The sequence below is a fragment of the Amaranthus tricolor genome, chromosome 13, assembly GCF_026212465.1.
Source record: "Amaranthus tricolor cultivar Red isolate AtriRed21 chromosome 13, ASM2621246v1, whole genome shotgun sequence".
Lineage (NCBI taxonomy): Eukaryota > Viridiplantae > Streptophyta > Magnoliopsida > Caryophyllales > Amaranthaceae > Amaranthus > Amaranthus tricolor.
In genome coordinates, this window is record NC_080059.1 from 3,900,186 (window position 1) to 3,917,666 (window position 17,481).

Here is a 17,481-nt window from a genome sequence, read left to right on the forward strand (position 1 = left end):
TTTGTTAATTGTTATTTGTTAATGTTAAACTGTTAATGTGTTTGTAATTTGAATTTTGAAAAGTTGAAATGTTGTTCTTGATTTTTTTGTATATCCTCTTTGAATATTTGTTAATTGTTATTTGTTAATGTTAAATTGTTAATGTGTTATTTGTTAATCTTGATTTTTAAATCTTTAATTGTGGTTGTTTGAATTTGAAGAGTTCAATCATGTCTAGTAGTGGGGCTAGTGGATCTAATTCATGCAATGTTAGTGGTGAAGCTACAAATGAAGAGGGTGATTTCAGTTCTTATCCTTTGTGGAAATATGCTGTTAAAGGGGACAAAATGAGTGGGGGGTGAGGGTAATTATACTTGGCAATGCAACTTTTGCAAACAAATAAAGAGTCGTTCATATACTAGAGTTAAAGCACATTTGATGGGTGTTGCAAAAGGTGGAATTAGTCCATGTCCTAATGTAACAAATGAGGATAGAATGCAAATGAGAAACTTAGAAAGACAAGTTGAGCAATATAAAGAATCTAGACAACCTAAAAGACCACCACTTCCTAGTCAATCTTTGTCTTCTGAAACATCTCTTTCACCAACTTCCTATGCCAAGAAAAGAAAATCTGACAACCCAATCACCAAAGCTTTTGATATACAAGCTCGAAACAACTTGGATGCTGAGATATCAAGGATGTTTTTTACTGGAGGATTGCCTTTCAATGATTTCAAAGGTGACATGATAAGAGCATGTGACACCGACAAAGCATCACTTCATCTAGTATATGAAAAATGGGATTTAATGATTTCAAAGGTGAAGGAGATTATGTATAAGTATATAACCATGAGCATGAGCAAAGGCATGAGTATTCTTCTTTCTTTAGTGTGGTCGAAACGATACTTCTTAGCCATTGGAAGAAAAGCAACACTCCACTTCATTGTTTGGCACATTCTTTGAATCCAAGGTATTATGTATTTTTGTATGTTTAAATGTTTAAAGCATTAGATTATGCATTAACTAAAATTTCTTCTTTTTTATGTATTTAATAGGTATTATAGTGACACGTGGCTTAAAGAGGTCCCCGGTAGAGTTGCTCCACATGTTGACAATGAAATTTTCACACAAAGATTCAATTGCTTTAGAAGATTGTTTCAAGACTTGGAAGATAGAAGAAAGGTTAATATGGAGTATGCTATTTTCTCGGCAAGAGATGGTGGCGTATTTACCAAACTGGAATGCTTGAATGATATGTACTTGATGGCTCCAAAGCATTGGTGGGCAACTTATGGCTCACAAGTTCCGATGCTTCAAGCATTAGCATTCAAGTTGTTAGGACAACCATCATCTTCCTCTTGTTGTGAGAGGAATTGGAGCACATATAAATTCATTCATTCATGTACTAGAAATAAACTTGCACCAAAATGTGCTCAAGATTTGGTGTACATTCATAACAATCTTCGTTTGCTTTCAAGGAGAAGTGAGGCTTATAACAAGGGAAGAACAAGGTTGTGGGATGTTGAAGGAGATGACTTTGGAAATCTAGAAGATTCTATTTGTCTTGGCATGGCGGATCTTTCTCTTGATGAGCCCGAGTTGAAAACTACTTTTGTAGCGGAGGATGATGATGGATGTCATATGGATGATGTGTGATGATCAAACTTAAATCTACCTATTTATTTGGTTTTCTTTGATTTGGTTTGTATGACTATTTTTAAATACTCATGTTGTTTATTTGGTACTTATTTGCATTTTATGTGAGTTTTATATTTTTAAAGTGTTTATTTACATATATCAAATGAAAGATTGTAAAATTATCTTTAATTTGATATATTTATTATATTACCATTTTCGTGTCCCTGTGTCCGCCATTTTTAAGTTGGCGTTTTCCCGTACCCGTGTCGTGTCCGTGTCCGTGTCCGTTTTAGCGCAACCTAGCTAAACACTCCAATAAAATTTGTATCCACAACTACTTTCATATATTTAAGTCAAAATAATACAAACTCAAACGATTAAAGAAAATAATAATTATAAAGAATTAAATAAATTTTCATGGGCCTGGTCGTCGTCGGTCGAACAATGGTGCGGTCTATGCCGGGAAATTGTATAGGTAAACAACTTCAACGAACTTTTCTTGGTCTGTTTATGTAAGTTTCTGGAAGATGTTTGACTTTTGACAAATACGAAACTTCCATGCAAAGAAATTCAAGGTTATGCTGAGGTATTTGGACAATTTTACAAGTACTCTTTGACTCCGATCCTACGGAACCTTCTTTTATTTGCACTTGTAATTATATACTTAATACTTCTATATTATATATAATTATTATACTTTCTTAAATTGATCTAGTCAATGTATTTTACCAATCTCCTTTTATTAAAAAAAATTATGTCAACAAATTAAGAATATAAAAATGTTTATTAAAATTTGAAATTCTAGGAAACACTCAAGAAAATATTATAGTCCACTCCTTTTATTTGGGGATGAGTGATTTAAATAGAGGGAGTTGGTATAATAGGGTATAAAACCATTGACCTTGTATGAGATGTCAAAAGGTTGCTAACATATAAAATTAAAGGTAATTAATTTTTTTTTATTAATATTCGACTTTTGCCTAATTAATTTGATCAAATAACTGAAATATTTTAGATAATGAAAATTTTTATTTGCATGATTGAATCTTAAAAGTTAGTTGATTTGTCAAAAATCAATATTGGAATAAATTCAAAATTTGATGTTCTTAAATGTTATTTAAGAAGCAAAATGCAATCTAGATGAGGCTCTATTATTTGGTAATTAACAATTAGCTTATTACTGGTAGTAATTTTTGGATTTTGCTTATTTCATTAATTTATAAATTTTAACTTATTAAAATTATTATTATAATAACCATTTTACTTAATTATATCATAGAATATATATAAAATGGTAAAAGAGGGACATGAAAATTTTGAAGTTCATATAATATGAATTAATAAAGCATTGTCGAAAACATAATGTCACCTAACAAAATTAAAGTATGTTGTGAAAGGAGAAACCATTTCACACCAATATTGATGCTTTTCCATTTATTACTCGTTTATCAGCGCTGGGATTAAAATATTAAAAGTACTAATATTATTTCTAAATGTGGAGCATATAATTTACATTTTTTCAAAAAATTTTAGACACAAAAAAGTAATTAAATAAAATAATATAAACTATTTATATAAGGCTTTTTTTAAGTTAAATTCATCAATAAAAAAGTAATACGACATTTACATAAAAATTAGCAAGCAATTTTATATAATTTAGATTCAAATGACAATCTAAATTAAAATAAAAGGTATGTAAAACAGTCACATATAAAATCTCTTATTTTAGAATAAATTAATAAGAAATAGATATGAAATTAAGATAAAATAATGACATATATTATATTCCCTTCTATTCAGCTTATGTGTTCCATTTCCTTTTATGGTCAAGTCACCTTAATTGTCCTATTTCTATTTTTGGTATGGGTTTTTGACTTTTATGCCCTTAATAACTTTATCCTATTTTCAATTATACCCTCCATTACCCATACTAATTTTTCTTCCTTATATTAAAAACTCATAATACCACTTTCTTTTCTACCCTTAGGGTCCCACTTTTGACTCTACTTAAAATCTGTAAAAAGTCAAATGGAACTCCTAAGATGAATAGGAGGGAGTATGTTTCTAGACTTAGTTCTAGTAGTAACTTTAGTGTTGGGTACAACATTTTCTTGATTGTGAGACAATAATTTAGTTTGGTAGGTAGGAGTATGAATATATTAATATTTGTTAGGGTGTTATTGTATTAATAATAGCATGATCCATTTGCCCAAATCATAAAAAGCCAGCAATATTATTTGTGAGTTTATGACTTTGATTTTGTGTTAGGAAAATTGAGATGCCCCCACTTTGTTGACCAATTTCAGCAACTCCATTTATTTATACTAGCTATTCCTTCAACCTAATTATATTCTACCAACCTTTTTACAAAAAATTAAATTTATTTTTTTAAGTTTGGAAAAAGGTTGAAAACTCTTATATAAGGAGTTGTTTAATAAACGATAATAAGCTCGTAGTTGATTGTTGATTTGATTAATTAATCTTATTAACAAAATTGACCACCAATTTTAACATAAATAATGTTTAAATATTAATATTAGATGATTTGACCATCTAACTTTATCTATTTAACATAAATAACTTTATCTATGATTTGACCAATTTTAACATAAAATATTTTTTCAAGCACCGAAAAAGAAAAAAAAAGGAGATTTAATCTCTCTATCCTACTTATTGATTGATATACCATTTAATTAATTAAACATTCCAAAGTTATCTAAGTGTGAATCACAAAAAATAGTTTTACAAAGTACTTCATACATTTTTTAGTTTATCTACTTTATTAAGTAAACTAACTTATTCATAAGTACAATATATGTTTTAGAAAAAATACAAACTTTGATTAAGCTATTACAAAAATATTTGCTAAAAATGAATCACAAAAGATTACACTTACATAAATCAGAAAAGATATATTATAGGAGTACTAATTAGGATATTGATGTCTATTATATTAAAATAAATAAATCCAGTTAAGTAAATAGATATAAATTCATCTTTAATTGCTAGAACAAAAAAAATTATGTTTTTTTGTTTTATTCTTAATATTATTTAATTGATTAAAAATAATTACAATAGCAACAGTTCTATTTTTTTTTACCAAATATATCAATTAATTTTTAGTTTTTCATGTTTCTGTTTTTCTTATGAATAAAATATATTTTTATTTTTTAAAATTATTCTAACTACCGACCATAAATCGATTTTGATGAACACATATTGAATTCATTTTGGTTAGAACTTTTTCATTCAAAAGTATGGTAGTATAAATTTAATCAAAACCCATCTTAATTTAATTTAATGAGAAAAAATTTAATTATTTTTGAATTACAAGATAGGCTAACGATAGAAAATAATTTGATGAGAATTGAACACACGATTTTCAATTAATAAAATAATAGGAGTAATACTTGCTTCAATCGAGACAACGCTTCTTTATTTAATCATGAAAGTATAAAAATAATGGGAAATTTCACATGGTAGCATCAAATTTTTATGAAATGCCAATGATAGCACTTTGTAAGATTTTTCCACATGATAGCATCAATTTATGCCTTATCTAACTGCTATATCATTTTTCGTTAAATTCTTGTCAATTTTCGATTAATTCACTGTTTTGACGTTTCTATCATTATTAAGTGTTGGTTCTTGTCTTTATAATTTGCCCTAAACCATGTTTATGCTCTCAGATGTTTAATTCATCATTTTGACGTTAAATTCACCATTTAATTTATTAACGTTTGCAAGTGCTTGGGGCAAATTATAAAGATAAGAACCAACACATAATAAAAGGTAGAAATATCAAAATGGTAAATCAAATAAAAACTGATAAAAATTTAACGAAAAATGCTACGGCAGTTGGATAAGGCATAAACTGAATGCTACAACATAGAATAATCTTATAAAAATACTACTACTGGTATTTCGTGAAAGTTCTATGCTACCGTATAAAATTTCCAAAATTCATTCACAATTTTTTATTTAAAAAAACAATAAAGGCTTAAAGCAAAGAAAAGTTGAAGTATATTATTTATTTATAAGTATCGAACACCCTAATTTGGACTTTAATAGAGTAATTGAAAACGCCTACCAATCTAACATTTATTATTAAAAACCAAAAAAAACTATATAAAAAAAAAATTCACCAACTTTTTGTTGTTTTTGAATAACCCCCATTTTCATTCCTCCCTTCCTTAATTTTCTCCCCACTTCTTCTCTATCCCAGCTTCAACTGATTATTTTCCATGGGTAACTGTAACGCTTGTATCAGACCCGAAGAAGGCCCTAAAAAAAACCCACAACCCAAAAAGAAAAAAACCCGACCCAACCCATTCGCAACTAACCAAGCTCAACCCGCCCCGGTTCGAGTCCTTAAAGACATAATCCCCGCCGTCGGACCCCGTATAAGCGATACATACGTAATCGGTCGTGAATTAGGGCGGGGTGAATTTGGTGTCACTTATTTATGTACAGACCGGGAAACAAAAGATCGGCTCGCTGTAAAATCAATTTCAAAAAGAAAACTAAGAACTGCAATAGATATAGAAGATGTAAGAAGAGAAGTAGCGATTATGTCTACACTTCCGGTTCATCCAAATATAGTCCGGCTTAAAGCGGTTTATGAAGATAATGAGGCGGTTCATTTGGTTATGGAGTTATGTGAAGGTGGCGAGTTGTTTGATAGGATTGTTGCTCGTGGACATTATTCGGAAAGAGCTGCGGCTACGGTTGCGAAAACGGTTGCTGAAGTTGTTAAGTTGTGTCATGATAATGGTGTTATGCATAGAGATTTGAAACCTGAGAATTTCTTGTTTGCTAATAAGAAGGAAAATTCTCCTCTTAAAGCTATTGATTTCGGTCTCTCTGTTTTCTTCCGTCCTGGTCAGTTTTCTTCTTTTTTTTTTTTTTTTTTTTTTTTGATATTTGTTTCTTTGTGATGAATATACTCCCTCTATTTTTACTTGATATTCGTATAGAATGTTGATTTAGATTAGGAAAAATTACATCTAAATGATGAATATATTATTATATTAAATAAAAATTAATATAATGAAAATTATATTTTTTAAATAATACGAGTAATAAATATTAAAATTAGGATGATTAAAATTAATTATACTCTATTAAAAAAAATATGATATAAGTAGATTAATTTTCTAAGAGAATAAATAAAACTACTTAAAATAAAAAATGTTAATATTAACTATATTTGAGTCAAGTCAAAAAATTAGGTGCGGGTAAAAAGGTTTTCATACTAGTCCTCTAAAAAGATTTGGGTGGGAGGGTGGGAAGTATTTTGGAATTTGGATTTTTGAACAACTTTGTGAGTGTTGTCACTCAATTATAAGTATAAAATTAACATAATTTGTAGTTTATTTATGTCGTAGATACTAATATTGATGGGTTTTAGCCGTCTTAATAGTTTTTGGATTTGTATTTAGATACAAGCTAGATAATACTTTAATTGATAATAACATACTAACATGTTTAAAATGAAATCAGGAATAATTACGAGTATAGTAAAATGGAGAAAGTATATACAATAGTGAGTAAATTTATAATAATTATTAAAGATTACAAGATATAATTATCTAGATAATTTATTGATTCACTATTCTATATGAATGTAATGTGATTTCGGAATTGGTTTCAAAATGATTTTAAGAATTTATTTAATCAACATAAAAGATGTTTTTGGAAATAGGTATTAATTGAAAATAAGCGGGTATTTTCATTTTGATATTTTTAAAATATTGTAAATCAATGTAAAAATGTGAAGACTTGTCCTAACTTTGAAGTTTTAATGTTCCTATAAGATATTCTGATGTTTCTCTAAAATAACACCGTTTAATTTAAATATGTGAGTTTTTTTGAATTAAATCGTACTACTTTAGAAGGACAGATGGAATAATGATCTATTGATTAAAATAATTATAAGATGTTTTAGTATTTGTTTTATTAATTTTTAATATTATTATTGAGTAAGCGATAATTAAGGAAGTTTTAACATTCTTGCAATCCTAATAAAATTAATTGTCCAATGAATTTGGTTTACTTATTTTTTTTCAACCAATTAAAAAACTTTCTAAAAAACAAATATTTCAAATGTAACTAACAAAAAAAATACCTAATACGAAATATGTAACCAATATTGTGAAATAGTGGGATTATTACTTATCAAGATTAGATTAGGTGACAATCTTTTATTTAGTCTCTTAAGGTGTATGATTGATAAGGCATCATTCAATACACTGTGATAATGAGGTTATATTATATAATAATAATAGTAATAATAATAATAATAATAATAATATTTGATTTGGTAAGCTTAAATATAATCTTGAATTGATATCTTAATTGGTAGCTACTAAAACCAATTCAGTCAGCCAAATATTAGTTTAATCCCAGCTAAATTTGTATTTGACTTGAATAATTTCTTTGACTTAGGAATAATTATAAATTAATGAAATGAAATTTCATCTAATTTTGGACTGGTTAATGAATGAAACAGGGGAAAGGTTCACAGAAATAGTAGGGAGCCCATACTACATGGCCCCAGAAGTGCTAAGGAGGAATTATGGGCCAGAAGTGGATGTGTGGAGTGCTGGAGTTATTTTGTACATTCTTCTTTGCGGGGTTCCCCCTTTTTGGGCAGGTATATTGCTTGCCACCTATTTAATCAAGTATTAACCACATGACCAACTTTTCCTGGGAACTTTTTGAATTAAAGATAGATGAATGCAATGGGATGCCAGAATTAGATGAGAATTGAAAAAAAATATAATGTTTGCTTTAAATAGATAAGTTATGGGAAATATGCTCTATTTTACTTTTTAGACTATTCTATCAAATTAATTTCATTTTTATTTTTTGTCATGACCTACATTTTTTCTTTAATTTTTAATTATATATTTCACTTACCTTTTATTTTATCCACTTATTTCTTTCAGTACTCTATAATATTTACTTTCATTTCATTTTTCTCGAACTTCTCAACAAAATAATTCATCTTTTTTGAGTTAAAAATTGGAATAATGAAAGGATAGTTCGAAATTGAATGATTCCCATCTACTAGGTGGTTAGCTAGATATTTGAACATAATTAAGAATTTATAGGTATGTTTTAATGATGATGTCCAATAGAGATGAGCATTATTACTCCATCTGTCCCATATGCTACAAATTTTGGTGTTTTGATTTGCTATATTTTTATTTTTGGCCATTTATAGTCTTTTTTAGCTTTAATTCATATATTTAATTTTTTTTTTATCCCATCTGCGCATTTCTCTAAAATTTTCATAAGTCAAACCTTTTTTTTTTACCCATTTTTCTCCCTTTCCTTGTTTGCTCAAGATTTATACTTTAAGCCTAATTCATGGAATGGGGGAGTATAAAATATATGGAGTAGATTATACATTATAGTGTAATTCTAATAACTATACTAATAAGTAATAATAAATCACAAATGCAACAATAAATACTTTGGAAATTTTGTCGGCATTGGACTGATTCTCTTATTACTAATTGGTTTTATCCTAAAACCTCATCATTGTATGTATAAATCAAAATCTTCTATTGTATGACTCTTGTTGTATATAAGCCTATAAACAAACTTATCGGTGCCAATATTATTTTTTGTGCACCATTCCTTGATGGCCTCTTTGCTAACCTATATTATTTACTTTTCACTCGACTAATTTACACTTCCTAATCCATACTCCTTATAGTCCTTAAGTCTAAGGTTGATGTACATTATTTAAATGTGAACTAAGTTTATGCAAGACCAACTCTCTCGTATAAGATAGAGTAAGTATATAACATATATTGAGACCTCTAACATTAGTTTGAACTTTTAGTTGAATTGGTTTGCTTGCAAAGACCCGAAGTATATTAGACATAATGCTAATATCTTTGGTTCCATAAGTGGAGTATTATTAAAAAGACGATGCATTTTCGTTATAAAATTATCTCCCCTCTTTGTTTGTATAACTAATTTGAATCATAGAGTTGGTTCCTTGACCATATGTGCAGTTATAATAGTTGTATTTGTGTTGGGTTGCAGAGACTGAGCAGGGTGTGGCATTGGCGATATTGCGTGGGGTTCTTGATTTCAAAAGGGAACCATGGCCTCAAATATCTGAGACTGCCAAGAGTTTAGTCAAACAGATGTTGGATCCAGACCCTAAGAAACGATTGACTGCTCAACAAGTTCTTGGTGAGTATTATGTTCTTGTATGATACTCCAACTGTTTGATGTCATTTTCCCGTTGGTTCCTCTGGGGTCGAATACAGAATATAGTGAAATAAGATCTCTACATGCGTACAAAACCAATTTGGTATTATTTTCATGTGATATATTTTACACAATTCGATAATAATAGGATTTTTATCAAATAACCCGGATCATGCCCTAGGCAAACTTGTACCTAGATTCACCCTCGGTCCTTTCTTTTCGTATGTCTTCGTGGGCATTTGATCTTAACTGAGACAAATCTTCATTTGTTATGTATTTGTAGAACACCCTTGGATACAAAACGCGAAGAAAGCTCCAAATGTCCCATTGGGAGATATTGTTAGGACAAGACTCAAGCAGTTTGCTGGGATGAATAGATTCAAAAAGAGAGCTCTAAGGGTAAAGCTATTCTTAGTCCATTAAAAGCATTTGAGTTTGACAGCATCATTTTGAATAAAACATTTGAAATGAATGAACTTGTCAAAATTATGTTGTGTAGGTCATAGCTGAACATTTATCAGTCGAAGAGGTTGAAATTATAAAAGATATGTTCATGTTGATGGATACTGACCGAGATGGAAGAATAACTTTTGAGGAATTGAGGGCTGGCCTCCGAAAGGTTGGTTCCCAACTTGCTGAACCTGAGATAAAGCTACTTATGGAAGTGGTGAGTTTCTTGCAAACATACTCTTTTGTGGACCAACTGTTTACATATGTTTTCTAGCCTTTACAAAGTTATTCATATTACATTATGAATTATGTTTACTGTACCATGCTCCCTAACTAAAAGTTTTACCGATACTTAGAGGTCCAATATGTGGATGTTTAGATGTTGATTTTTACATTGATTTTGGTTGGCTTTTGGTTGATCAAACAGCTAAAAAAAGAGTTTGCAAAATGACTTTTAAGCCAAAATAAGAAAGCTACTCCAGTTAGCTTTTTTTGTTGCTTTTGGTTTGTTGACCCACTTTTTATCTAAATAAATAGCCAACAACAAATATCTAAATTACCAAACATCTCCATAAACAGCTGGCTTTTTCAGCTAGCTCTAAAGCCAACAAAATCAACCAACATTTCCAGCTGGTTAAACAAGCAAACTAAAAAAAGCCAACAATCAACAACTAATTGCCAAACACCCCCTATATGTTATAAACTCTACCATGCCTCCTTGCACGAAAGCCTTTTGGGCTATAATTGTGAATGATGTAGTATAAGTCTCCATCATGGTTAATAATTCCATTTGAAAGGAAAGGTAAATGAGACTCGAACACATAAATCTCGGATACCATGTATAAAGCAAGAGATAACGAACACTTCCACGGAGCAAGAAATAACACCTTTGTACAAAACTCTGTTCAGGCTGATGTTGATGGGAACGGTTACTTGGACTATGGAGAGTTCGTAGCAGTAACAATTCACTTGCAGAAAATGGAAAACGATGAACACTTCCACCGAGCATTCATGTACTTCGACAAAGATGGAAGTGGCTACATTGAGCTGGATGAGCTTCGAGATGCCTTGGCTGACGAATCAGCTCAAACAGATTCCGATGTTGTTACTCAGATCATGCAAGAAGTTGATACCAACAAGGTTCGTTTTATGCTTAATGTGTATTTATATCGGAGGTTTTAAGTTTACTTACTCCCTGTGTCTCAAAGATATGTTCCACCTTTTTATTCATATGAGTATTATTTTTAATAGGATGGTCGGATAAGTTACGAAGAGTTTGTAGCAATGATGAAAACTGGGACTGATTGGAGGAAGGCTTCAAGACAGTACTCAAGAGAACGATTTAAGAGCTTAAGTCTTAACTTAATGAAAGATGGTTCATTACAACTTCATGATGGGATGACTGGCCAAGCTGTTGTGGTGTAAATTAAGCATATAGTTGGCTTTGGAGTTCTCTTATGGAATGTCTCAACATAAAGGGGTTTGTATTGTACTTATATTTTACTTTTTGACACAAATGTACTTAATTTTTTTATCTTTTCATCTTGTATATTTCTTTTCTCAATTGATAATCCATACTATTTTATGTATAGAGAGATTCAAGTAGTTTTTGCTTCGGCTTGTATCATATATCAATTGTGTATTAAAGTAGTGTATTTTCTGCGATTCAATATTGAGGAAAATTTAGGTTTTTTTGTACTTTTGATTGTTTTAACGTGTATTGAAGAAATACGTTCTAATTATTTCATTTTACAAAAAAGTCTGAATATCGATCAAACTTCAACTATAACTCTTTTATAGGACCCGAATTCAAAAAAGGGTCATGTGTCTGGTGGGTCATTCCATGGCGAGCCAAGTTCAAATTCAAATTTTGTCGGTATGTGTTAGCCATCTTCAAATAATGACCCGAGCATGACAAGAGCATTTGGGTCGTATTGGTTGTGCCATGTTCATACAACCACAACAATGTTTTTTTCTTTTTTTTTTTTTACTTATTTAGCTTTTCTCTAAAATTAGCTATTAGACAGCGAACTTGGTAAGACGTGTCAAGTAAACCACAATATTGTGTCAATGTACTACCATGCTCTAGAAAATCCTATATGATAACAGTTATTTGCAAATAACCATAAAAAGACAAAATACATACTATTCAAATCAATAAAATAAGAAAAAAAATAAAATAAACTCTCAAAACCCCTCTAATGATATTAGGACACATAAGCGTAATTTACTACTTTCTTAAATAACCGTTGTTACCTATACATTCTCAACACACTGGGGGTGTTTGGTTCTTAGCTTTTAGCTAAACTCTTTAGTTGACTTTTGACTTGTGACTTGTTGGTTGACCAAACAGACATAAAAAGTGTTTGGTAAATGGCTTTTAAAGCAGCTCCAACTAGCTTTTTTGGTTGACTTTTAGCTTGTTGGTTTACTTTTTCACTAATAAACAGCCAATAAGAAATACTCAAATTTATCAAACATCTCCACTAACAACTAGCTTTTTCAACTAACTTAAAAGACAACAAAAATAACCGATATTTTCAATTGGTCAAACAAGCTAATTAACTTAAAAAATTTGCCAAACCCCGGTCTGATGGTTGGCCTTACGGCTGGCTATGCCGTGTTGCATGCACTCGTGTCCAAGTCCAAGTTTAAGTTTTCAATGAATATGTAACCATTCAACGGCCGTATCTCCTTGGGGGATCCACTATGTCTTATTTTCTATCTTGTCTTGTGTCTGTGAAATCAAATCACCATTAACAAAACAAAACCTAACAAACCTCCACGTCTTCTCCACTCATCTCAGCGGTGACCCAAAATTAATTTCTCCCGGAAGAATCCCCAATTCGTCAATGCGTTTCTCATAAAAGCAATTAACACCGATTAAATCCAAACCCTAACCACAGAAAAATGGGGATAGATTACTACAACATTCTCAAAGTCAATAGAAATGCAACCGATGATGATCTCCGGAAAGCATACCGTCGATTAGCAATGATTTGGCATCCTGATAAAAACCCTAACGACAAAATTCAAGCGGAAGCAAAATTCAAACAACTTTCCGAAGCTTACGATGTCCTAAGCGATCCTCAGAAGCGTCAAATCTACGATGCTTATGGTGAAGAAGCTCTTAAATCCGGTCAATTTCCACCTCATTCATCTGCTTCTCATGGAGGCGCTTCAGCCTCTCACCAGCGTCCTCGAAATAACGGGAACCCTAATGTCAGCTCTAAATTTTCGTCTTTTAGGTTTAATCCGAGGGATGCAGAAGATATTTATGCGGAAATGTTTGGGGATGGTGGGTCGAGCTCTAATGGTAGAGCAAAGAGTACAGGAAGATGGTATAATAGAGATGGTTACTTTCGAACATCGAATGGTGCTGGTGAAAGAAATCGTGAACATCAGAAAAAGGGTCCTCCCGTTGAGAAAAACTTGTCTTGTAGTCTCGAGGATCTGTATAAAGGTGCTAAGAAGAAAATGAAGATTTCTAGAACTATTACTGAAGCTTCTGGGTATGTTTTGCTTCTCAACTTTTTGTTCTAGTCTTAATTAATTAGGAGAATATTCTTGCATCAATTCCCATTGCCCCTATGATTTAAATGATCTATTAAGGCTTTCCTAGGTCTAATTGGAATTAAATTTAGGGTTTTAGATTTGCTTGAATCAACGAATTGAGTTCAGGTTTGTTTTATGTATTGTGTTGCTGATTATGTTATATAATTACGTTTTTTTAGATTGTAATGAATTGAATTGAGAGTCTTCCAATTTCCTAATGGATGTTCATGTGGAGATGATTTAATTTTGGTGAAACAAAAGATCAGAGAATAGACATGGATAATTACAAGTATTGAAATCTTGATTCGTGTAGCTGATCTATCTGTGCTTTGTTAACTAAGATGAGTTATGTGTTGTGTTAGCATATCGTTGCCATAAAGTTATGTGGATGGTTTTGGAAATGTGGTGGAAGGAGGAATCAACTGAAGTTGAAATAGACAATAGAATAGATTATTGATTTTGGAGTTCAGAATTTGCTGTGTCGCACTACATGAGGTTGGATTTGGAGATTATGTCTATTTTGTTTATGGCGGATTTCCCCTATGATTTGAGATGTTTGACCATTTGATTATATTGGTGATAGATTATTTGAAATTGACCTAAGAAAGAGTACCATCTGTAATTATGTAGGTGGATCAGTGTGGAATGATTTGTTATAATAGATCTATGCACACTTTTGTTTTAGCTCAGTCACTGGTTTGAGTTCCGTTTTCCTTGATCATAATTTTGGTTTTTCATCAATGGAAACTTATGAAGTAGATATCTAAGTGGACTTTCAACTTTTTTTGGTGAGTGTGGTGGCATTATGGTCTACATATGTAGTTGAAAGATGGTGAAAAATTTTTCTTGTGATGATTTTGTTTTGGATTTTTAGGATTTGCCTTTTGTGAAACGAAATCAAAAACATGGTATAGGCTCCAGCTATAGCATTGTTTCTTGAATTTTGAGATATTAAGTTCGATCTTGGTGAATAAGTCCTTTAATTCATCTTGGTTTTGTGGTATTTGACACTATATGACATCATTTGAATTGAGTTATTTAGCTTTTTGCAAACACAATACGATTCTAAATGTGTTCCACAAAGGTTGTTTCGAGATTGACTCTGTCGACTTAATCCTCTTCTAAGAGTCCTAAGGAAAAATTGCAAAAAAAAAAAAAAACATATTATACTATATTTAAGCCTCCTCTCCTTTTAGAGCTCAAATTGATCCTTCAATTGGTACTAGAATTAGATCTCACTCCTGACTTAATAACTTTGTGATAATGAATGCTTACAATGAAGGAGTTGCTTAAGGGCGTTCAACCAACCATCCACCAATGTTCAATGGAGATGATATTTTCTATTGGCATTGCTTGATTAAGATGTTCAACATTGACCAAGACCTTGAACTGTAGTACATTATAAAACACGGTCCAAACTTTTTGATGAAGAAGACTCTATAAATTAAAAATGGCAATTGTCAAATACTTAACAATTAATTATAATTAAAGATGGTAAGAAAATAAATTTTTAAATTAGTTTATAATCATCAAGTAAAAATTCCTTTGTTGGAAATTATGCACAACTTGGAATCTTGGAACTATCTTTGAGTTGGTTGATTGATGTGAAATTTTTGGATGAAATACAAACATGACTTGAGACATGCTCAATATAACTAAAAATCACTTTTGCACTTATGATAATAAAAGACTATGAAAATGTCTTTGGATAATGATGAATATTCAACTTGCATTTTATCATCATCTATTAATAAGTGTGAAGGGGTCGTAAACATTATTCCCTTAATCACTTGAGTTGCACGGTTGCACCATAAGACCCAAATATGTGAGAGCTTTTTAAGTAGTATGGTGCAAACTCAAAGGGACATAGGGAGTATAACCTATTTCCCTCACCAAACAATATATAATTTCATCCATTTATGTATATACAAAGGAAATTGCAAGTTTTGAGCTTAATTGAGAGGCCTTATCGAAAGATAAATGTGTTTGTTCTTTCACTAAATAAACTGCGCATAGTCTATAACTTATGGTTGTTTATACCACCTGTCTTGTCTATTGGAGAAAGCAAAAAATCATGTAAATATAACATACTTCTATATTGGATCTTACTTGTTCTTACACAAGCTTAAACAAATTAACATTCTAACATAATATTGACATGATGATCATTAGAACCATTTTTAAAACCCTCAAGTCATCTAGCTTGATTTCTTCACTTAACTTATTGACTTAACTGGAAAAATTGTACCATTGCATATATGAAACTAAATCACAAATTCAAATTATCACATGCTTATACACTATTAACACGTTATTTTACATACATTCACATTCAATAAGTTCATATTAAGTGCACGTTTTTCACAAAATATAACTTAGAATGAATATATGCTGTTAATGTGTTTTTGCAAATTCATATTTTGGAGTTTCATTTTATAAATCCGAAATGAAAGAAAGTAGAGAAACTGTTGCTGTTTATTATACAAAGTTTTTCTTGTTGTCTGTTGCAGTAGGGTTCGTACTGTGGAGGAGATATTGACTATTGATTTAAAACCGGGTTGGAAGAAGGGCACAAAGATCACTTTCCCTGAGAAAGGTAACCAGGGGCCTGGTTTTATACCATCAGACCTTGTTTTTGTGGTGGATGAGAAACCACATCCAGTTTACAAAAGAGATGGTAATGATTTAATAGTTAATCATGAGGTGACTCTTCTGGAATCTCTCACTGGAAAGAACCTTGAACTGACAACCCTTGATGGGAGGATTCTTTTAATCCCTCTGAATGATATTGTAAAACCTGGTGAAGAGGTGGTTGTTCAGAATCAGGGGATGCCAATCTCTAAAGAACCCAATAAGCGAGGCAATCTGATAGTTAAGCTTGACGTAAAGTACCCAGCAAGGTTAACCGATGAACAAAAGGTTGATCTACGGAGAGTTTTAGGCGGAAGCTCATGACAATATTTCTGCGTCACCAAGCATTCCCACTGATCTTGTGTTCGTGTGTAAACAGAACAGATGCAATTTGTGAATACTAATCCGAAAGTGATTGAAGATTGTGAGTTCCACCATCAAAGGACCGGGGTGGAGTATGCACAATAATTTTTTAGTTCTTGTTTATTCTTTTCTTGATGCTCTTTTATTTAGGGCGCCCTCACTTTGCACATGCTTAGAACCGGCCCTGCCGATGAGATCAAATTACTATTATCACTAAAAAGGCAGAAACTCTGTATTTATGTGGGTAGCATTTCTCCTGGGAAAGGATGGCAAGAGATAATAGTCTAACCTGAATATAACATACTTTTGATTACGGATTTCGTGTATTGCTGCTCGCGATATTATTTTTACTTATTTTTCAGGACACATCAATACCCGAAAAGAAAATTCTATTCAAGGTTTTATGTTAACAGGACCCAAAACTTGTAAGGGTGCTTTACCAAAATTTGTGGTATACTTGTTCTACTCATGCTTCATCGTTGATTGTCATGCACTCATGCTGTATCATTTCAAACTTCATCTATGAAGTTGGAAATGCTTTGATAGTTATTGTATTGTTATTTAAGTTTGTGTCCTTTACCTGTCCTAAGTATAATATTCATCAACAATTATGCACAGGTTTATTGACTGAAG

At 31.2% G+C, this 17,481-nt stretch overlaps 2 protein-coding genes across 3 annotated transcripts; both read left to right on the forward strand.

Annotated features, from left to right (window-relative positions):
* The first annotated feature begins 5,721 nt into the window (after window positions 1-5,721).
* Window positions 5,722-11,997, forward strand: LOC130797891 (calcium-dependent protein kinase 10-like). The gene is made up of 7 exons (XM_057660678.1): window positions 5,722-6,498; window positions 8,129-8,272; window positions 9,679-9,831; window positions 10,133-10,248; window positions 10,349-10,516; window positions 11,209-11,439; window positions 11,551-11,997. The coding sequence occupies exons 1-7, from the start codon at window positions 5,862-5,864 to the stop codon at window positions 11,722-11,724; spliced, it is 1,623 nt and encodes a 540-aa protein (XP_057516661.1). The 5' UTR covers window positions 5,722-5,861; the 3' UTR covers window positions 11,725-11,997.
* Window positions 11,998-12,984: 987 nt separating this feature from the next.
* On the forward strand, window positions 12,985-17,480 carry LOC130797893 (uncharacterized). 2 transcript variants are annotated; one of them, XM_057660680.1, is made up of 2 exons: window positions 12,985-13,811; window positions 16,365-17,480. In XM_057660680.1, exons 1-2 carry the CDS (start codon window positions 13,210-13,212, stop codon window positions 16,807-16,809), a joined length of 1,047 nt encoding a protein of 348 aa, XP_057516663.1. In that variant the 5' UTR covers window positions 12,985-13,209; the 3' UTR covers window positions 16,810-17,480. The 2 variants fall into 2 exon arrangements, with proteins under 2 accessions (XP_057516663.1, XP_057516664.1); XM_057660681.1 differs by having other exon boundaries at window positions 16,368-17,161.
* Window position 17,481: the final 1 nt, after the last annotated feature.

Coding starts and splice junctions, on each gene's coding strand:
- LOC130797893 (XM_057660680.1), top strand. CDS start 13,210: ATGGGGATAGATTACTACAACATTCTCAAAGTCAATAGAAATGCAACC. Junction 13,812..16,364: donor ACTATTACTGAAGCTTCTGG/GTATGTTTTGCT, acceptor TGTCTGTTGCAG/TAGGGTTCGTACTGTGGAGG.
- LOC130797891 (XM_057660678.1), top strand. CDS start 5,862: ATGGGTAACTGTAACGCTTGTATCAGACCCGAAGAAGGCCCTAAAAAA. Junction 6,499..8,128: donor CTCTGTTTTCTTCCGTCCTG/GTCAGTTTTCTT, acceptor TGAATGAAACAG/GGGAAAGGTTCACAGAAATA. Junction 10,517..11,208: donor TAAAGCTACTTATGGAAGTG/GTGAGTTTCTTG, acceptor AACTCTGTTCAG/GCTGATGTTGATGGGAACGG.